This window comes from Mandrillus leucophaeus, unplaced genomic scaffold, assembly GCF_000951045.1.
Source record: "Mandrillus leucophaeus isolate KB7577 unplaced genomic scaffold, Mleu.le_1.0 Scaffold413, whole genome shotgun sequence".
NCBI lineage: Eukaryota > Metazoa > Chordata > Mammalia > Primates > Cercopithecidae > Mandrillus > Mandrillus leucophaeus.
The window spans coordinates 829,943-852,234 of NW_012104399.1; the positions used below are offsets into that span (position 1 = coordinate 829,943).

General features: G+C 42.3%; 1 protein-coding gene across 4 annotated transcripts in view; it reads left to right on the forward strand.

Moving 5' to 3' along the window:
- The first annotated feature begins 201 nt into the window (after positions 1 to 201).
- The window catches only part of CDC14A (cell division cycle 14A), a 180,290-nt gene continuing 158,199 nt past the window's right edge, over positions 202 to 22,292 (forward strand). For 3 of the 4 annotated variants that reach the window (XM_011992531.1, XM_011992530.1, XM_011992529.1), the window contains exons 1-2: positions 7,447 to 8,082; positions 8,843 to 8,933. In XM_011992531.1, coding sequence (XP_011847921.1) covers positions 8,034 to 8,082; positions 8,843 to 8,933 — 140 coding nt within the window. In that variant the 5' untranslated portion in view covers positions 7,447 to 8,033. Of the gene's footprint in view, positions 385 to 7,446; positions 8,083 to 8,842; positions 8,934 to 22,292 lie in introns of those variants that run through there. The other variant, XM_011992532.1, reaches the window with a different exon arrangement.

Here is a 22,292-nt window from a genome sequence, read left to right on the forward strand (position 1 = left end):
AGAACAACCATTAATAATATGTTCAATACATATACAGTATTTTTGGTTGAAAAAATGGAAACCAAAGGTTTGAAAACATAATTTTCTTCTAGAGTTTCTACACAGGACTAGGCATCAGAAAACATATGTTCCAAAAGTGTGTCAAGGGTCACCATGGAAACCACAGGGCACAACATTTGTGTCCCAGGCTTCTGGAACACTAAGGACCGAAAGAACGTGAGTGAGAGCAGGGGAATTTAGGAATCCGTTGAGGATGCCTGAATGGGTTTGTTGGCCCTGATCACACTCCAGAGACAGGCATATGGTCACAGGCAATCAGAAATGAAAAAGGACATTAATTTGTACCCTGTGGAGTTGTCTTCGGTTGATAAAAAGGACTTCTCTGTGAGTGTATATTTTAATTATGCTGTTAGCTAGGAGTCAATTAAATTACAATACCTAGATCCAAATAGTTGTATTCATTTGAGACTTATGAAAATTAGATTTTGGAAACAAGTCAGTATTTCTTAATCTATGCTTAATATTACTAAATATTTGTATTTATTAATACAAATGCTAGGCTGTATTTGCACAGCATCATATTTGTACACAGTGTCTAGCATCACAGCATGAAACTCACATTTAATTTTACTGTTATTCTTGTGAGTTAGAAATTATTATAATTTCTATTTAATATCAGAGGAAACTGAGTCCAAAACAATGCATACAGGTGGTGGGAGAGAGATGCCTGAAACCCAGGCTTCTGATTACAAATCTAGCATTTTTTCACTACTCCAGGCTGCAAAGGAACTGATTTGTGAATCCAGGTGATTCACATGAGTTCATCTCCTCACATTTTAATTACTCATTTATTTATCCATTCTCCAAATATACACTGAGCATGTATTTTGTGTGTTTCCTCATTTATAAAATGGAAATAATAATATATCTACCTGATAGGCAACCAATGTGAGAACTGAGATATAAACTACTGTGCTTGGTTTTAGATGAAACCGAACTATTAACTACTATTATTTTCCTGCTAGAAATATGTAGAGTAGAAACATTATTAAATGTGAACATGGAAGTGAACATTCAAAACTTTAGATTATGGCTGGGTGCGGTGGCTCATGCCTGTTATTCCAGCACTTTGGGAGGCCCAGGCGGGCAGATCATGAGGTCAGGAGTTCGAGACCAGCCTGGCCAACATAGTGAAACCCCGTCTCTACTAAAAACACAAAAAACAGTTAGCCGGGCGTGGTGGCGGGCGCCTGTAGTCCCAGATACTCGGGAGGCTGAGGCAGGAGAATTGCTTGAGCCCAGGAGGCGGAGCTTGCAGTGAGCCGAGATCGCGCCACTGGACTCCAGCCTGGGTGACAACGCAAGACTCCATCTCAAAAACAAAACAAAACAAAACAAAACAAAAAACCTTTAGATTACAATGTGTAGCTCACTAATATTTCTCAGCATGGCTATGATGGTGATGGTTGGAGAGGAGTGGTGTGGGAAATATTATCTATTTTTGGAGTAAAAATGTTCACTTATTTTTTCTGTAAAAAGAGTATGAATGGTGTAGGTGCCACGGCTCCCACTTGCAATCCCAGCACTTTGGGAGGTCAAGACAGGAGAAACTGGCTCTAGCTGAGGACTTCAAGACCAGCCTGGGCAACATAGTGGGACCCTGTCTCTACAAAAAAATCAAACAATTAGCCAAGTGCAGTGGCTCATGTCTGTAGTCCCAGCTACTCTGGAGCCTGAGATGTGAGAATCACTCAAGCTCAGGAGGTTGAGATTGCAGTGACCTGTGATGGTGTCACTGCACTCCAGCCTGGGTGACACAGTGAGACTCTGTCTTAAAAAAAAAAAAAAAAAAAGAGTAGTAATGACAAATAAATGTAGATGGATAAATTCTGTAAAATTTAAAAAATGTATTGAGTTGCTAACTTGTTTGGTAAGTATAGCAAACGGACAATAAATTGACTATTCTGAAGTATATTGACCTCATGGAACTTTCTTTTACCTTCTAAAACTGTCCCATTCTTTATTGACTGCATTAGTCAAGAAGAAGATGAATATTGAATTGACTTGTTTTATTGTGAACATTAATGTTCACTATACCAGTATTTCTTAAACTGTATTTTGTAGAATGCTGGTATGCCATTAATAAATCACAGGGTTGAAAACAATTCAAATTTCTATAGAAGCCACACAAGAACAATAGCAATGGCAGATAATGCACCATCTTATATTGTTTCATTTGGAGATTATTCAATATTTCCTCTAAATATCTTGAAGAAAATAGTTGTAGATATCATGCATACATTATTATTGATACTTTATGGCTAAAGTGTAATAATCTATAAGTTAAACAATGTAATTTAAGCTAACTAGGGAAAAATTAGGAAAAGGTTGTTGATATTACAGCAAATAATGAATACTGGTCTTATTTCCACCAGTTATGTGAGTTTGGGAAATCTGTTACCGACTGTGGACCTCCTTCTCTTTTTTTCTCTTTTATTTTGCATATAACTGTTTATAAAGGAACTATTTTGTAGAAGCCTTGAGTGCTCATCCACTGCCTTCCACTCCCACCCCCATATTGGGCTTGTGCTAAATCCCTTGAGTTGGATGGAGTCTGTTTGAAAACTGGAACTAGCTGATCTCCCAGGTCCCTTCTGGTTTTTACTTCTTTGATTTTGGTTTGGAATTCTTAAACAGGCATTGGAGATTTGTCTGATACAGAATGTGGCTGGGTTAGGCTAAGGTCTTATCATTTGTGGGCAGGCGTCTGAAACAGAACCGTTTCTGAGTCACGCTATTTATTTTTGGCATTCTGGTTCTACTGTAATAACTTTTTTATTATATGTATTTTACTAAAAGCTGTTTAAAATTATTTTTGGGATCAAAAAATTGTCAAAATATGTATATGAATAAATAATTCAAATTACCTTGAATATCAAAGCACTCAGCAGCACAGGTTTCTACTACGTGTTTCATACTTAATCTGAAAATTAATTTCCAGAAATAATTCGAAGTATGTATTCTATATTTTCTTTACATTCTTTGGTAACTTTGTATCACTACTGAATAAACAACTAAACGAGTATGTTCTAATGATACATTCTAATAAGCAATTATGATAATTTTAAAAGAATACACTATGTAAACCACATAGCTGTCAGGCCTTTGACAATCTTGAGCTCATTTTTCCTTGCCCTCTTCCAGCAAGAAAGAATATTTTCCACCAGGCGCAGTGGCTCATGCCTGTAATCCCAGCACTTTGGGAGGGCGAGGTGGGCGGATCACGAGGTCAAGAGATCGAGACCATCCTGGCCAACATGGCAAAACCCTGTCTCTACTAAAAATACAAAAATTAGTTGGGTGTGGTGGTGCATGCCTGTAGTCCCAGCTACTAGGGAGGCTTAGGCAGGCAAACTGCTTGAACCTGGGAGGCAGAGGTTGCAGTGAGCCGAGATTGTGCCACTGCACTCCAGCCTGGTGAAAGAGGGAGACTCCATCTCCAAAAAAAAAAAAAAAAAAAAGAATATTTTCCTTTTCTTTTTCTTGAAGCTAAAAGATAAAATTTAATTCTTTTATGTTTTTCATTTCTTTTGCTCACATCTGAATCTTCCATCCATTCTTTTTTCTTTTTTCAGAACTGGCCACACCAGTTTATGACTAGTCTGCATTCAGTTCTGGGACCCACTTTATAAGAAATTGGACAAATTGGCAGAGACTGGACTGAGGGGCTTGAAGCCATATAATATAAAACAATGTTGAAGAAAATGGAGATATTTGTCTGGGGAAGACTAAGGAGAAAAGGAAGGTGGTCAAGGAAACTGTCTTTGCATTTTTGAAGAGCTGTCATAAGTAAGGGTGATCAGAGGTTCTGCAGCCTCCAGGCAGAATTAGAACTAGTGGCTTTTGACATAATTTAGAGCTGCCTCCAGCAGTGAGTTTTCTAGAACTGCAGCACACAAGCATTGGTTGCAGGAGTTAGATTTAAATTCTGTCGTTTTCAGGGTGAGTGCAGTGGCTCACATCTGTAATTCCAGCACTTTGGGATCCTGAGACGGGTGGATTACTTGAGGTCAGCAGTTTGAGACCAGCCTGGCCAACATAGTGAAATCCTGTCTCTACCAAAAAAACGAAAATTAGCTGGGCATGGTGGCACACGCGCCTGTAGTCCCAGCTACTCTGGAGGCTGTGGCAGTAGAATCGCTTGAACCTGGGAGGTGGAGGTTGCAATGAGCCCAGATGGTGCCACTGCACTCCAGCCTGGCGACAGAGCAAGACTCCGTCTCAAGAAAAAAAAAAAAAAGTTGTTGTTTTCAAACTCGACACTTTTGACACTTACCTGCTGAATTTCTGTATGTAGTATTACCTTCCTTTTGTGCAGTTGAGCGATATTTAAAATCTCTTAGTATTTCCTTTATATGTGAAATGCCTTCTTTATTGTTTCTTTAAAGTTCATTCCTTAAATTTATATCAAGCTGGGTGGTTGGAAAAGCTTCTTCCATTATCTTCCCTCATAGACTGTAAAAGTATGCCTTTATTATGAAACTACAACCAACAGGAACTTTGACCTCATGGTAATTGAGAGAATAAAGTGTTTTATGATCTCATTAGAACCTTGTTATGTATTATACGTGTGCTGTGTGTGCATTATCTGTTTCATATTTTTCTTGTAGAATTTTCTATACCATTTAGAATGGCTTAGAGAGATTTGATTATACTGACACTTTCCTTCCATGCAATTTTGTTGTTGTTTGTTTGAGACAGGGTCTCACTCTGTCGCCCAGAGACACTGCACTGCTGGAGTGCAGTGGCGTAATCATGTAATCACAGCTCACTGAAACCTCTGCCTCCCGGTTCGAGCGATTCTCCTGCCTCAGCCTCCTGAGTAGCTGGGATTACAGGCGTCAGCCACCACATCTGGCTAATTTTATTTTATTTTTTTGAGACAGAGTCCCTTTCTGTCACCCAGGCTAGAGTGCAGTGGCACGATCTTGGCTCACTGCAACCTCCTGAGCAGCTCGGATTACAGGCGTGTGCCAGCACACCCAGCTAAGTTTTGTAATTTTTTTTTTTGAAACAGAGTTTTGCTCTTGTCACCCAGGCTGGAGCGCGATGAGGCGATCTCGGCTCACTGCAACCTCTGCCTCCCGGGTTCTAGCGATTCTCCTGCCTCAGCTTCCCTAGTAGCTGGGATTACAGGTGTGTGCCACCAAGCCTGGCTAATTTTTTTGTATTATTAGTAGAGTCGGAGTTTTACCATGTTGGCCAGGCTGGTCTCGAACTTCTGCTCTCAGGTGATCCACCTGCCTCAGCCTCGCAAAGTGCTGGGATTACAGGCGTGAGCCACTGCACCCAGCCAACTTTTGTATTTTTTTTTAGTAGAGGAGAAGTTTCGCCATGTTGGCCAGGATGGTCTCAAACTCCTGACCTCAGGTGATCCGCAGGCCTTGGCCTTCCAAAGTGCTGTAATTACAGGTGTGAGCCACCATGCCCAGCCCCAAGCAATATTTTAAAAAACATTACTTACAGAGTTTTATTATCTTTGTAAAAATGCTAAGGAAAAATAAACATTTTCATTTGAACTTAAGGACTTGTATTTGTTAGGTGATAATTCATTCCTCATGATCAAAATTTTAAGCAGGAGAGTTATATAAAAAAGATTTTTGTAAAGGATCATTTTGGAAAATAACAAGAGGGTGTTCAATTATATCTGGCTTCACCGAAAGTGTAGATTGGAGTTCTTTTCATTAGACTATTTACTTTGTGAAATTAAAAGGTCATGAATTGGATGAGAACTCTAACTTCTATTTCTAATGCCCTTTTTCTAACACAAAACTCATGAAAAATTGTTGGGGAATTTGAATTTAGATTCTGGAAGAATTTTAAATCAGAATCTTTGGATTTATTTAGCCTTTTAAACAAAGTGGGTAAGTTTATTGAAAGATTCATATACTTCGTTTTTCTCTATCTTTCATATAATAAATACTAGATTTTTTTTTTTTTCAATAAAATAATTTGAGGCCGGGCGCAGTGGCTCAGCCTGTAATCCCAGTGCTGTGGAAGGCCAAGGCAGGGCGGATTGCTTGTACTCAGGAGTTGAAGACCATGGCCAACATGGCAAAACCCGATCTCTACAAAAAATACAAAAATTAGCCGGGCGTGGTTGTGCAAGCCTGTAGACCCAACAATTTGGGAGGCTGAGGCACGAGAATCGCTTGAACCCGAGAGGTGGAGGTTGCAGTGAGCAGAGATTGGGCCACTGCACTCCAGCCTGGGTGATAGGGCGAGACAGTGTCTCAAACAAAGAAAACACACATGAAAAAAAACCCCACTAACAAAAGCTGGAATTGGCCCTCGAAGGGCTCGCTCCCTCGGTCAGCTCTGCACGGGTGCGCTCCCTTTCTCCCTAGAGGTCAACACGCGACTGCGAAGGAAAAGGCCGCCACAAGTTTCTTGCCGTTTCTGGAGAGAGCACTCAGAGCGCATGCTCTTCGGATAGTGGGTCTGTAGCGCCATTTTCGTATGGAAGGGACGGCACGCTGATTAGGCAACAGCCGTAGGACGCCCAGCGTTCAAGTTGTTCAAACAGTATCTGGAGCCTCGCAGAGACAAGTCAAGGGCCTCTTTTAGCGGGACTCCTGCCTGGAGCGCTTCAGCTGAGACTATGTGAAGAAATTCCTTTGTGTTAACCTTCTCCTTGGACCAGTGGACTCTGCTCTCTCTCCTATTCCCTCCGCCCCCGCCCAGGCTTGCTCTGCGGTCTCGCCCCTCCCCTCCGGGACCCGAGCTCTGTAAAGATTAGGCATTTGTGATGCTTTTGCGCTCACAGTGGCGGCCCAGTTGAGAGGGCGCGGAGAACCAGATGGGAAACTTTTTTTCCCATGAGAACAAAGTACAAGTTATATCAGAGTCTGGTATGTGTAGAGGAAACCAATACATGTACTGTGAGCTAGGAGCTGGGGCTTCTTTTTCAATTGTATTTTTTATAAAGATGCAGACCGTCTCGGTGTTGGGCGTGGGGGGTGGTTGAAATGTTAGCTAGAGGCGAGGCAGGGCACGGAGATCTGAGGTTTTTACGTGTGTGTGTGTGCGCGCGCGCTCGCGCGGCAAGAGTTTAGAAGAGCATGGATGAGTGGGCGAGAAAGAAAGAGAATGAGAGAGAAAAAAGAAATCTGGAGTGGGACAAGACTTAGTGGGTGCCGAAAAGAAAGGGGGCGCCGGCGCATCCTAGCCTCCGAGGCCGCGACAGAGCCCTTGGCGATGTCCACTTCCAACGCCGCCGTTTCATTCATAAGTTTCTGGCCTAGAGGCCCCGCCCGCTCCCCTGGGCCGAGGGCCCCATTTCCTGAACAGCAATTGGTGGACGGCAACAAAGCCTTAGCAACCGGCTCCTAGTGACCCGCGGGGTGCCTGGTAACTGGGGCTGCTGCAGAGAAAGGAGCCGGGCTGTCCCTTTAAGGGATGGCCGCGGAGTCCTGAAAGTGGAGGGGGCTGAGGGAGGGCGGGGAGGAAGGTCTGGGGGCGGACCCAGGGGGAGGAGGAGGAGGAAGAGTAACTGCTGAAAGGAGGTGGCGGAGGAGGAGCCGGAGCAGCTGCTGCCAGCCCGCGGGCACTGAAGTCCTGCCGGCAGCCGCTCGAGTAGCCACGGGCGCGATTGAGACCAGACGTCTCCTCCTCCATGATCACTTTGGAAGCCGGGGGAAGACTTTGCCCTGCCGTGAGAGCTGGTCTGCGTTTCCCAGGCGCGGCGACGGCGGAGCAGCAGCTGCAGCAGCCGGGTCCAAACAGGAGCGGCCACAGCCAGGGGCGTGTGCGCCCCGCGCGGAGCGGGCTCGGGTTCCCCTCGGAATGTCCCCGGGGCGCCCGGCGCGCTGACCCCGAAGCCGCCTCCGCCTTCGGCGCCTGCTGCCTCCCTCGGCCAGGCTTGGTGTTCGGGACTGTGAGCTTCCTGGCTCCTGGGCAGTGGGGAAGCCCCCGGAGGCGAGTGACCTCAGCTGGCCACGACCCAGCCCTCCCCAGTGCGTATCTCGCTTAAGATGGCAGCGGAGTCAGGGGAACTAATCGGGGCTTGTGAGTTCATGAAAGGTGAGGAGCAGCCGCCCCGCATCTTCTAACGCTCTTTTGCCCCCAACTCTTCACTTCCCGCGCCACTGTACCCACCTTCTCCTGAGGCTGCCAGTGTCCTGCAGCCGCTGCGCGCGCTCTCGTCCCCTCTCGGGACTCTCCTTTCTCCGAGGACCCCCTGCTTCCGGCTTCTCTTTCTTGTGTCCCTTGCTCCCTCTGCAGTTCCCTCGGATGGCTTCTCGGCCTCGTAATGGGACAGCACCGGCTTCTCTGCCCGTACTCCGGCACTCAGCAGTTCATGGGGAGCCTGCTCCGGTTGCTCACCGGTCGCCTTTATTCCACCATCGCAGGCTTCGGTTTTCGGGACACCCCCAACCACACCCCCTAAGTCTCTCTCCGTTCCTCTTTTTCAAATCTCCGAAGCCGCATCGGGGAGGCTCACCTCTTTCTTCCCCTTCTCGCAGCTGCTGAGGTCTGGAGATTTGGGAACCAAACTTGCACCTCCAGTTCTGCGGGTACCCCCCTCTCCTGGCCATTCCGCTGGCCTGAAACAAGGGAAATGTGGGTGCTCTGCACCCCGCTGAGTTCCTCGGTCAGGTCTTCCTCTTGCCTAACTGTTGTGCTCTTGAGTCTCTAGCTTTCTGGGAGAGATGAGGTTTCTGCAAGAATTCCACGTGTTGATGGGGTCTTTAAATTGAATCCTTCGTATGTTATCACCCCCCTTCACTTCCACTTCCCTACTTCTCATATGTTTTTTCTGTCTTTTAAACTTGTCTTTCAGATCGGTTATATTTTGCTACTTTAAGGAATAGACCAAAAAGCACAGTAAATACCCACTATTTCTCCATCGATGAGGAGCTGGTCTATGAAAAGTAAGTTTCTGTTTTGTTTTTTTTTTTTCTCTTGGCCATTCAGCTTGTTCTTTGACGAGGAAACACTATGCACTTTTATTCATTTTCCCCTAGTGATTTGAGTAACAATCCCAATGTTTTAAGGCTCGGGTGCCTGGGGAGAAGTTCAGGGAAAATGGACAATTTGAACCTTTCAACACCTCAGTTCTTTTAGACATCTATCTGTTTCAGTTCTTCCTACCACCACAGCAAACAGCAACTGGAGATTCCTAACACTCCCCAGAGTAGGACCAGGGAGACACACTATCATTGCCAGACTCTGTAATTGGCCTGTGAATCAGTCACTAAGTATTTATGGAGTGGCCATAGGGTACAGGGCAGTGCGTGTATTACAGGTGCTTGAGCTTTATAGTTTACAAGGCTTCTGTTCTATCTCAGGATGTTTTTGTTTGTGCAGCTCTTTTTCAGAAAGTGGGACACATTAACTGCAGGGAGCTGTATCAGAGTCACATCTATGACTAACATTTTATCTGCCATATTATTGATTCTTTTATTTGGGTACCCCAAACTTTTTGATATTATTTTCTTCGCTTCTGATGAAATGATGTAGCAGTCCTGATTTATTTTCTTTGACTACTTTGCTTCTGTGGGATTAGGATTTGAGAGTGTAAAATAAAAGTAGGGAACTGTTTTCTGTAAAAGACCACTAATCTACAGGAAAAAGATATCTTAATACTTTAGGTATAGCAAAACATTAATTGAACAGAGTTAAATCTTTATTCAATATAAGTATCAGATAATAAGAAATAAGGCTGAATTGACTTGGTTATGTACTTTTATGAAAAGAGCTAGTGTTTCAGAGGAGTCTAATATATTCTATTTTAAATGTTTAAATTTTCTTTCTTGTTGTCTTTACCAAATGTGCAGATAAATGAACATAGTTAAATGAATCATAATTAGCTTCCTTGGACTTGTGTTGTTAGAAAGGTTATTGGCAGTTTGCGTAAGGATTTGTGGGTACTACCAGGTCTCCAAAGAGTGAGTGTTCTGGACCTTCAACAGCATATCTTTTATTTGGGGGAAAACAATCTTTGTCACTTCATCATAGAGGTTCTTGAAATTGAGGTCTGCGACGTTTCTCTTAGTGGTGCTGGGAGGAGGATGCTTCTTGAATGGCTAAAGTAAGAGTGGGAATGAAAGAGCCCTTTGCTGCTGCTCATGAATGCCCAGAGTTGCTGAGGCAAAGAGGTCTGAGTCTCTGGTGTCAGATTACAGCTCTGCTTCTAGACAGAATGGAGTTATGTGCGGCTGTGTACCTGGATGATGTCACTGCCAGCAGTGTTTATTGAGTGTTCACTCTGTTGTTGGGAATGTGCATTGTTGTGCCTGTGTTTTTGTGATTTTAGGGTTTGGGGGTCTCTCATGAGTCAGAGTGGGAATGGTGTATATGTCATTATGTTCAATTCTATAGTAACTTACATGCCAGAGGTGGTTAATATGTTAATATGTCATTGAATGAGCTCTAGCCATGGAGATCTGAGTCACTTCTCTTGGGATTGCTAGGTGATAGATCTAGCAGAAAATTAAGGCAACTAAAGACTGTGCATGATGGCTTTTTGATTTTAGTATTGATAGATGAGGAAAATGTTTAATGTGATTTTCATGTTGGTATTTTGGGATAGGCCTACAAATCACATTCCTCTTATAGTCTACTGTTTTTCTGGTATTTTACAAGGAAAGACTTGCTGGAGAAACCATCCAATTTATATTGTGAGTTTGAATTGACATTTGAAATATGATGAGGACTCCAGCCTGGGCAGAGTGTGTACTTTTCTTAGTTTGAACTTACCCTTCTGTGCCACAGTAATGGCTGTGGCTCTGAAACCTCCAACTCCATCTTTTTTGTACCCCGACATATTACATGATGCTAGGTGATGCAGAGAATAAAACAATGTTGAATGCACATGTTACCTTCGAAGAGCTCCAAGCCTGTAGGGAAAATAACAGAACTGCAGTTTGAGGTATAGGAAAGATATCTGCCAAAAGAGAAGTACAATCTCTATGCTAGGAGAGGAATTCACAGGGGGGTGGGGGCACATCTGGTGGAGGGGTTCAGCAAAGGCTTCGTGGAAGAGTTAAGATCGGCTTGAAGGATGGACAAGGTCTTATCAGGCAGAGATGTGAGAGGAGGGATCTTAGAAAACAGCAAGTGTGAGGAGGGGAGAACCTTGGGACGTGTGTTCAGGGAACAGTAAGTCCTCCAGTTTGCCTGGTGTGTATTCAGGGAACATGTAGGGCATGGAGAATGTGAAGTTGAAAGGTTGGCTGGGGACAGAATGAATGTCAGGCTGAGAAACCTGCAGTTTCTTTGGTATACCATGGGACTCTCGAGGGATTTGGGGCAGCCGTGGTATGACTTCATCTGTGCTAATTACAAATAATGGGAATCATTTATTGAGCATTTAAATGTATGCCATATACTGTTCTAGGTGCTTGTAACTATTAATTCATTTTGTTTTCACAACAATTCTATGAGGCAGGCACTATTATCCTTACTGTACAAAAAGTCATAGAGAGGCTGGGTCACTTGCCCAAGGTCACAGAAGTAAAAGTAGCAGAGCTGGAGTTTGAAACCAAGTCATCTAGTTGCAGAGGACATATATCCTTCTCAAAAAATTAATACAGTAGCATCACTTAAGACGGGTTGTTGAGGAGATAAGAGCCCACTTAAAAAAATTCAGAGGGTATCAGGCATGGTGGCCCTCGCCTCTAATCACAGCAATTTGGGAGGCCGAGGCAGGTGGATCACGAGGCCAGAAATTCAAGACCAGCCTGGCCAATGTGGTGAAACCCCATCTCTACTAAAAATACAAAAATTAGCTGGGCATGGTGGCACATTCCTATAATCCCAGCAACTCCGGAGGCTGATGCAGAACTGCTTGAACCAGGACCCGGGAGGTGGAGGTTGCAGTGAGCTGAGATCACACCACTGCACTCCAGCCTGGGCTACAGAGCAAGATTATGTCTAAAAAAAAAAAAAAATTCAGGGGGAAGAAACAAGTACCTGGATTAGGATGGTAACAATGGTGATAGACAGAAGGAATCTTAAGCCATGTGACCTGGCAACACAGGAGGGTGAGGTGGAAGGGTGCTGAGGAAAAGGGGAGTCAAAGAAGTCCTTAAGACGGCTTGGGTTGTGGTGAGCCTGCTGGAGCTCTTAACTGAAATAAAGAAGGAGGGTGGAATAATTGGGTTTGGTGGGAAGATCAGGCATTCCATTTTGGTCAGATTGAATTTAAGAAATTTAAGGGATATTTATATCACTGTTAGATATCACATATATTTGAGGTTCTTAAATTTGATAATTTTCCCAAAGAGACAATAAAGCTGAGAGAATGATGTGATTTCTGGGAAGATAGAGAAGGCCTCAAGGTCTGTATTTCACAGGTAGGGCCAGGATGAGAGGAGCAAGGGAGGGTGGAAGTATGCAACAAAGAGGTGGACAAACACTGAAGGGGAGAGGAGAAAGGGAGAAGGACTGACTCCATCTCATCAGCTCCACATTGGGGAAGTATAGAATGAGAGAGACTGCAAAGCCCCTAGAAGGACCTCTAGTAACCTGGGCTCTGTCTGGAGGATGTCCTACGGCGAGAAAGATCTTGACTGTCACATCATAATGTGCATGTCTCTGAGGAGAGGAATATATTTATATTCATTATCACACAGGACTTTGTACTGTGTAATTATTTGCTGAATGTTTAAATTAAATGCTGCTTTTCCAGCTGGGTGTGCTTGTAGTCCCAGCTACTCTTGAGGCTGAGGTGACAGGATTGCTTGAGGCCCGCAGTTGAACTGAAAAGCCAGCCTGAGCAACATAGTGAGACCCCATCTCTTAAAAAAAAAAAAAAAAAAGAAATAAATGCTGCTTTTCTGGCTAAATTATCACCTTAGAAGCGATTGTTTTTGAATCAGGAAGTAGACTCTTTAAATATTAGGCTGTGGATATTTTGGGCACAGCTGTGTTTTGTGCAGATGTTTCTTTAGTTATGAAAGGAGGACAGCATTCCACGATTGAAATGTCAACCTTCTGAGATGCTGGTGGAGAAAATTTAATGAGGTGGCCTCATGAGGTAGGGCTATTAAGAGTGAACGTTTGAATTATCTGCTTGATTTTTTAAAACAGAACTTATTACTATAAACGCCTGAGCAGATTTAATAAAATGAGGATGATACGAAATCGTACTTTGTCCTTGGGTTATGATTTCACAGGTCAGAGTTAAAATCAGAGTATAGGCTAACACACTAGTGGTACAAAAATAACTCCACAAAAAGGGAGCCTTTCAAAGAAGATTTATCTGCATGTGATTAAACTACAAATAACACACAACTCCCTGGAAAGGCTTGTTCTTTGGTATTGGAATTGGGCCCTGTAATCCAAATAGACACTTACTTTTTATTTATTTTTTCTTTTCTTTTTTTTTTTTATTGTACTTTAAGTTCTAGGGTACATGTACACAATGTGCAGGTTTGTTATATATGTATACATGTGCCATGTTGGTGTGCTGTACCCATTAACTCATCATTTACATTAGGTATATCTCCTAATGCTATCCCTTCCCCCTCCCCCTTCCCACAACAGGCCCCGGTGTATGTGATGTTCCCCTTCCTGTGTCCAAGTGATCTCATTGTTCAATTCCCACCTATGAGTGAGAACATGCGGTGTTTGGTTTTCTGTCCTTGTGATAGTTTGCTGAGAATGATGGTTTCCAGCTTCATCCACGTCCCTACAAAGGACATGAACTCATCCTTTTTTACAGCTGCATAGTATTCCATGGTGTATATGTGCCACATTTTCTTAATCCAGTCTATCATTGATGAACATTTGGGTTGATTCCAAGTCTTTGCTATTGTGAAGAGTGCCGCAATAAACATACGTGTGCATGTCAATACTTACTTTTAATAACTTGGCTCACTTTTTGTGTGGCTAAAAAGTTAGTGAAATCAAATATATTAATTGTTATGACATCTGTGTGCCCCTCCTAGTGCTGGTCATGGGTGTAGGGTTGGATGTTGATGGCATAGAAAGCTAGTTTGCTGGGAAGGATTGTGTATAGGGTCTTCATTTTCAGCCTGTCCATTGTCATTTCTTCTCTTTTTGAGTTGTGAAGGAAAGGTATTGAAAATGCAGGAAAGAGCTCTTTAGGGAGAAACTCTAGGGACTGAATTTTAAGCAGTTTCTGAAGTGACTTAAAGGATTTCACCAAATGTTTTAGCATGTTAAGAATGAGCAGCCTCTAATGAGAACTAATTAGCTAAATGGAAGATTTAAATAATTTAAAACATTCAATTTTCATTTAAACTTAATTACAGCAGCCTGAAATTAATGTATCCAGGAAGTTTTGGATAAATAATTTATAGAAAAATGATTTCTTTTATCTTGTCTATAGCATAGTTTTGAGTTAAAATGTGAACATAGAACATTTTTGAGAGAAGTATGGAAAAACTACTCTTGCCTAGAAATATTTGTGGGAATGAGTATTTAGGTTAGAGGTAGGTCAGGAGAAACCCTTTTGGTTTTTAAATTTTTATTTCAAATTAAATGTGCAGCAAGTAGGATAATTTAATGGAAGGTTGAATGCCACTTAAGCATATACACACATACACATATATATGATCTTATAGAGTCTTACGGTCATCATTTAGAACCTCAGTCTCATTATAAATTATTATGATGTAGACAGAAGAGGAGATTTGGTTGAATCTCGAGACAAATTTCATTTTGGGAATAATAATAATAAAGCCATAGCAGCAACAGCAGCAGCAGCAGCAGCAGCAGCAGCAGCAACAGCAGCAGCAGCAGCAGCAACAGCAACAGCAGCTAACACGTGTAGCCCTGTGCCAGGCAGTGTTCTAAGTGGTTTACACACACACATTAACTCAATTAATCCTCAGAACAAGCCTAGGAGTTAGATGCTGTTATTATCACTACTTAACAAAGGAGGAAACAGAGGCCCAGAAAGGGAAGTATATTGCCTAAGGTCACTGAGCTGGTAAGGCAGAGCAGGGATGTAAGCCAGAGGCAGTCCGCCCTGGAGTCCAGGCATTTCCCAGTTGGCCTGAGACTGAGGGCAATGGGGAGGGTATGGGACACCTTTGCCCCTTCCTGACAGACTTGATCCCTCTGACTTGGGTGGTGACGGCTCTTGGGGGAAATGTGCCACTGACAGTATATGCACAAACTATGACCAGCTCCTATCTGGGAATGTGTGGTGGTAATTTAAAAAATTTTCTTTGTAGTTTCACTTTTGGGGGGTGTAATTTTGCCTTTTTTTTTTTTTTTTTTTTTGAGACAGAGTCTTGCTCTTGTTGCCCAGGCTGGAGTGCAATGGTGCGATCTCGGCTCACTGCAACCTCCGCCTCCTGGGTTCAACCGATCCTTGTGCCTCAGCCTCCTGAGTAGCTGGGACTACAGGTGCGCGCCACCACACCCAGTTTTTTTTTTGTATTTTTAGAAGAGATGGGGTTTCACCATGTTGGCCAGGATAGTCTTGATCTCCTGACCTCGTGATCTGTCTGCCTCAGCCTCCCAAAGTGCTGGGATTACAGGCGTGAACCACCGTGCCTAGCCTTTTTCACCTTCTGTTTTGAGCATATGACAGCCAATGTTATGATGTAGTATATGTTAAGAGGAAGTAGATATATCTGTGTACATTCACAGTTAGTTTTTTTTTTTTTTTGAGACAGGGTCTTGCTCTGTCACCCAGGCTGGAGTGCAGTGGGGCAATCTCGGCTCACTGCAACCTCCACCTCCTGGGTTCAAGCGATTCTCCTACCTCAGCCTCCCAAATAGCTGGGATTATGGGTGCATGCCACCATGCCTTGCTAATTTTTGTATTTTTTGTAGAGACAGGGTTTCACCATGTGGGCCAGGCTGGTCTTGAACTCCTGGCCTTAAGTGATCTGCCCGCCGCGGCCTCCCAAAGTGCTGGGATTACAGGCATGAGCCACCGTGCCTGGCCCACAGTTCTTAATTCTGTAATCCAGGGGAATCAAATTTACCTTCTAGATACTGATTTATTTAAATATCTGCTGTTTTGACCTCTTAGGCATTCGGTGTAGAGTTGATCTCTAATCTTCATAATGATAAATTATTACTCCGTTCTTTCAGTTTGCTTGAGATAAGGCTGTGAAAACATGAAATTTAGCCAAGGTGCTAAGGAGAGTTATCTTAACAGGGCTAGTCGTAATCATGCAGCCTGAGAGAGAGCTCCAAGTGGGCTGCAGGAGATCCCAGTGGGGAGCTGTCAGCCTTCCAAGTTCTTTCTGGTCAGGTCACCACAGGGCGGCTTCATTGTTTTGTTTGAAGTAGATTCCTAAGACATCAGATGTTCTCATTTGTAAGTTCATAAACACATTCCCAAGCCAAAAGTAAATGACTTTCACTTAGCCACAGCTCAGTACACCTTTGTGCTTAAAAAAAAACAAAAACAAAAACAAGAACAAAAACCTCAAAAACAAAAACACAAAAAAGCCTCACAAAACTCTTGACACATTTTTATGGGAAGTGAAAAGCATAACTTAAAACTTTCATAAGTGGTTGAAAATTGCTATACAAGAAACTTAGTATTTAGATGGGATAGATTTTGATGCAGAACGCTGCGCTAATGCTTTGGAGATATGTATATGTAAAGAAGGAAGTGGAAACACATACAGTACAGGATAATACATGACCAAAACTGCAAATGTGTGTGTTAGGAGTTCAAGAAAGGAAGAGATTATTGCTACCCAGAGTGATAAGAACTGAGCTAGTTTTTGAAGGGTGTATAATAGCAAAGAGTACATTTTATGATCTCTCTGAAGACCAGTACTACCTGTTTTTGCGCACCATTGTCCCAACACCTAGCACTGTGCCTGGCATAGATATGGGGCTCTAGTAATTTTAGTTGAATGAATGAATGAGTGAGTGAGTGAGTGAATGAAGAAGAAAGGAAAGAAAAAGATTTCAGGCAGAGTCCGGAGAAAAGGCACAAGAGGTGTTTGGGAATAGCAAGATTCTGTTAGAGGAGGTGTAACAATATTTGAATGGAGAGGAGTCACAGGTCACAGCAGCAGTCACTTAGTTGGGGACTGGATTGTGGAAAACTGTTTTGATGTCAGTAAGTTGTGCTTGCTTGTAAATGGCAGAGAGTGACCAGGGCTCTACTTTAGGACGAGTGCTGCCATCGCTCGAAGGTGGGGTCAGTTAGGCTATGGCAGAATTGGATTAGGGTTGTAGCAGTGGGGAACAGAAAGGCCAGATGGGGAGAGGCTAGAAAGAATCGATTGACTGGATTTGGGACTGACCAGATGAGGGTAGGGAGGAGGAAGCAAAGGTGAATTCAAAGTTCCTGGCTTGGGTGACTGGGAGAGAGTGACACCTTTAAGTAGGTGAGGTATGTAAATCAGAAGGAAACTGCCTTTTTGCTATTCTGTTTTGTTTTGAGGATTGGAGATAGGAAGCAAAAAGGGGATCACTATAATAGAGTCTTTGTCTTTTGTGATCTTTAAACAGAAAATAGACCGTGCCTGTCCTGGATATTTAAAATGTGGGGAGGTAAGTGACACAACTGATCTCAAGTTCCTTTCTGGCTTTGTGATTTGAGCTGAATTTTTTATACTTAATTGTGAAATTCATTGTGTCTTAGATTTTTTTTTTAAAATTTTTCAAAGAATATTGCTTTTTTACAATGAAGAAATTCAAACCTACAGTGCTTTAAATTTTTAATTGGCGTAATTTTATATATGCAGTTTTAAATGCTAATATTTTTCAATCATACATGAGCATTGTAAACCAATGCCATTTTTCAAAATCACCATAAATGTCTCTATATTAATAATATTTCAGGGAAAGGATATACCATACTGTATTGAACATTTTCCTCTCTTTGGTCATTTTGGTTGTTTCCTATGTCTTGTCATTTTAAGTTGTTCCAATTCACATTACTGAGGCAAAGTAGAGCTGTGAATAATTCTTTTTAAAGCTTTAGTTTCAATTTACTTAAAAAAAAGTGGTTTGTTTTAATCAACGAAATACTTCCAGGAGCACCAAAGAATTTTATGTGGATTGAGAGTCATCAAAAATATTGCTCTATTTATTCAAAATAGGTAGCATTCCCAGTTCTTGACACTTGAAAATGAAGCAGCATTGTTGCTTGAGGTAAATACCCGGGGTTCTTCATCTCACCCAAGAAGATTAACAATAGGGACACGTGAGTGGGTTAAGGAGCAGAAAGTTTAATAGGCAGAAGAAAGGAGAGAGGAGAGCAGCTCTCCCTTTCTTGTGAGACACAGGAGTCCAAAAGGGAAAGGTGGGCCTGCAGCTGACTGCAACAGGTTTTTTAGTCTGGCTTGGGGAAGCAGTGCTGATTTACATAGGGCACGTAGATTGGTTCAACCAGGTGTGTCGTTTCCGTAGTGGGAGGGGAAGGCTGGCCACCCCACCCCAATCTTACTATGCAAGTGGACTTTCCACTCGGCCAGTGCCATCTTGTCTGCTGCTCACTGTACGTGTGGCTGGCAAAAAGAGAAGATGGAGCTGCCATTTTGAAAATGCTTAGTCCCAGGTAGTAATATTCCTACTGGCACAACTGCCGACATTCACCTGTGCAAGTTTCCAGCTTGCTTGTTTACGTGGGCAGCTCTATTTTACAGGCTGCTCTTTGGTAGAAGAGAAAATGATTTTACGTCTGCTTTTCATTAAAAGGAAAACCTTACCGAGGTCTCCCGTACCCTCACTACCTGCCTAAATAATTTCTTTTTAACTCCTATATCAAAAACATCTGGTAAATGATCACAATTATTTGTTGTTGACACTGAATTCCTTTATAAGAAATACTTTGTGTAAACTATAAATTTGAATAAGATATCTCCTTTGTTGTTAATTTAATTTTTTGGTCTTAAATATGTTCATATCCCAGTGACAAACTGAAGAATTTGCCGGTTTAGAGTTTTTTTTTTGTTTTTTTTTTTTTAAATAAAATTTAATTTTCTTTTGGGAACCGGAAAAGGTAGTTTATTTCAAATTTGGTCCCCATGATTGATGTACTTTAATACATTTATTCAGTTTTGTGTGTCTGGAAATGTGACATTTCAGTGAGACAACTTCTACGGAGAATTGGAAAATTACATTCTGAAATATCAAAGTTTTATACTTTAAATAATTTATGGAAACCTTTCTAAAATGAATATACATTTCTACCTTCTTAAGGAATTTACTGGCCAGGCCCAGTGGCTCAAGCCTGTAATTCCACACTTTGGGAGGCCAAGGTGGGCAGATCGCTCGAGCAACATGCTGAAACCCTGTCTCTACAAAAAATACAAAAATTAGCCAGGCATGTTCCACATGCCTGTAGTCCCAGCTCCTCTGGAGGCTGAGGTGGGAGGATCACTTGAGCTCAGGAGGTCGAGGCTTCAGTGAGCCATGAACGTGCCACTGCACTCACCCTGGGTGACAGATCAAGACCCTGTCACACACAAAAAATAATTTATTGATCGCAATTTACTTTTTTTCTGTCATACACAGACTTCATCATTATGGATGATCATCATTTTTATTTTTTATTTTTGAGATGGAGTCTCGCTGTGTTTGCCAGGCTGGAGTGCAGTGGCGCAATCTCAGCTCACTGTAACCTCTGCCTCCCAGGTTCAAGTGATTGTCCTGCCTCAGACTCCCGAGTAGCTGGGACTACAGGTGCACGCCACCATGCCCAGCTAATTTTTGTATTTTGTTTTTTTAGTAGAGACAGAGTTTCACCATGTTGGCCAGGAGGGTCTCAATCTCTTGACCTCGTGAACCACCTGCCTCAGCCTCCCAAAGTGCTGGGATTACAGGCATGAGCTGTTGCCCCCGGCCCTGTGATCCTCACCACAACTTTTAGAGTAATTATTTTCCTTTTGAGAGCCTCAGTCACTTTATGAAATGTGAGGGTTAGCCTTTTATGTATGGGAGAATCACTCATCATTCTGTTTTCTAACAAAGCTTTGCATGTACTGTCTGTATAGCTCTCCTGCCTTCAGTACTAGCCTTTGAATAATGGGGTTAATTTATACTGCTGAGAATGTTTCTGTGGGAGTGAATTTTAATTTTCCCAGTGCATTCCTGAAGAAGTCTTTTGTTTTCATTAATCTGAGTCTCGAAGGGAGTTTTTATTAATTGACTTTCTCTAACGAGGGATGTTAGAATTACAGACCCTGATACTGAAAGGGTTCTTGATACCATCTGGTCTGTTGTTTGACTTTAAGGCAAAGTGAAAGCACTCACCCATTTTACAGAAAGAGCAGCTGCCACCTGACCTGACTGGTATTTGCCTTGGGTTAAGAAGGTAATAAGTGGAGAATGGTTCCTCACACTCTGGTGTTGTAAACCTGAACTTTCTTAGAAACCTGGACAATACATCAAGGGACAGGATTGATAGTTGATATTGGAGTTCTCTCCTTCCTTTATGATCTCAACAAATGTCAAACTTTTTGCAGATGAGTAAGTAATAAGGGTGTCAAGTTTCCTAATACATGTAGCTGCTTTCTAGTCTGTGGATTTGCTTTTTGGCTGTGCAGAAAACAGTGAATTTCACGGAAAAAGCTGTATTCTTTTCCTTCCCCAAAGAGGAGACACCCTAAGGGAAATGTCTTCTGTACCCAGACCCAATGCACTGAGAGGACAGATAGAACAGGGTACATCAAATAGGGCAAGTAGACCTTGAGAAACATTTGAGCAGTTGAATGGCTTTGTTCAATAAGGATAACTAGAGTTGTAGACTCTGTAGACTCTATATAATGGCTAGAACTGTGATATATGATGTTACATAAGAGCTGGAAAGAACGTTAGGAGCCATCTAATTCAGTGGCTTCATTTGATAGATGAGGACGTGGAGTCCCAGAGAGGCTGCGACACCAGCTTAGGGATAGTGAGTGACCAAATTGGGACTGGAACCTTTTGGCACCCAGTGATCTTTAGTTCTACATGAGACTGCTTCGTGCGTGGGAAGCTTGTTAGATGTGCAGCCACTCTTCCCCAAGAAGTTGGCATCAGTGTGACTGTGGGTGGTTATGCTAAAGGGCTTGAGGAAAAACTCAGACTAGTGCCCTCATCTGAGGTTGGTATTCGTTATGCTTTAGGACCTTTTTAAAATGTGATCGTTATGAATTCAGCCATAATGATCACATCTCATACAGAAACTTTATCATCTGACTGGAGGAGTGCTGATAGTATTCTAGTGATAGGGAAACTGTTAGGTAATGTGCAGCCCAGAGGCATTGCTGATCAATTTCAACAAAATTTTACACACACACATGCACACACATGCACGCACACACACACACACGATCTCATTGTGTTTTGGAGGATACTGCTATCTTAGCATTTATCACATTGTAGTAATATCTTTACCTGTCTTCTCAGAAGATAGTGAGCTCCTTGTGGATAGAGACTGGTGACCAATAGGCTTTTAGTAACTATTTGAGTGAGCAAGTGAATGAAGAGACAAAAAATGTCAGCAGTGCTGGTAAAACATTGAAAGGTTGGCATGCCTTATAATGATCTGATAGAATTTGTTCATCCTATTTTTAAAGCAGTTAATTTTTTTTGTATTGCAAGTACTCTGTGATGAATATGCTAACTTGTAATGCCTTGCTCAGAATAGGTAGTCATAAATCTTGTAGAATAAATGGGTAATTCTTAGAATGTAGCTTATCTTTTTGCTGAGGAGTTGGGAATTTTCACATGAAGCTTCTAATGTATAGAATAAGGTATAACAATACTTCAAACAATGATTCCTCTGGGAATTGACTCACTTAAATTATAGTTTATTAGAAAAACCGAAGACAAAATAATGGTACATTATAAACTTCATAAATCTTGTGAGAAGAGATACACATGTTGAGTATGATAGCAAGGCTTCTAGGCCTAGCTTCTATGTCCCTTCAAATTTGTAGGACCAGCACCTGTGGGGTGGTGGGTGATCCTACCCTTGTAAACGTTTGCTGTGATACTTGGGTTCCTGTTTCTTTGTTCTCCTGGTAAGGAGATGAACCTCCTTCCTCCTCCACTTGCACGACTCCAAATGCTCCAATTTTTTTAGTTTCTTTCCTGTCAAAACAGAAAAGGGTTTGATTTTAGCTATTTACACTTACTGAATAAAAGATGGATGGACCGATTTTCACTTAATAGTGCATGAGTTTCATTCTAGGCCTTGACTCTTAATTTGCCAACCTTCTTAGAAGAAATCTGCAAATAGGTGGAGAGAATCATTTGTTCGTTTGTTCATTCATTTGGAGATGAAGCCATGGGTACCCTGAAATAATAAAATGTCCATGTTTTTCCCTGGCCACATGAGACCAAAAGAC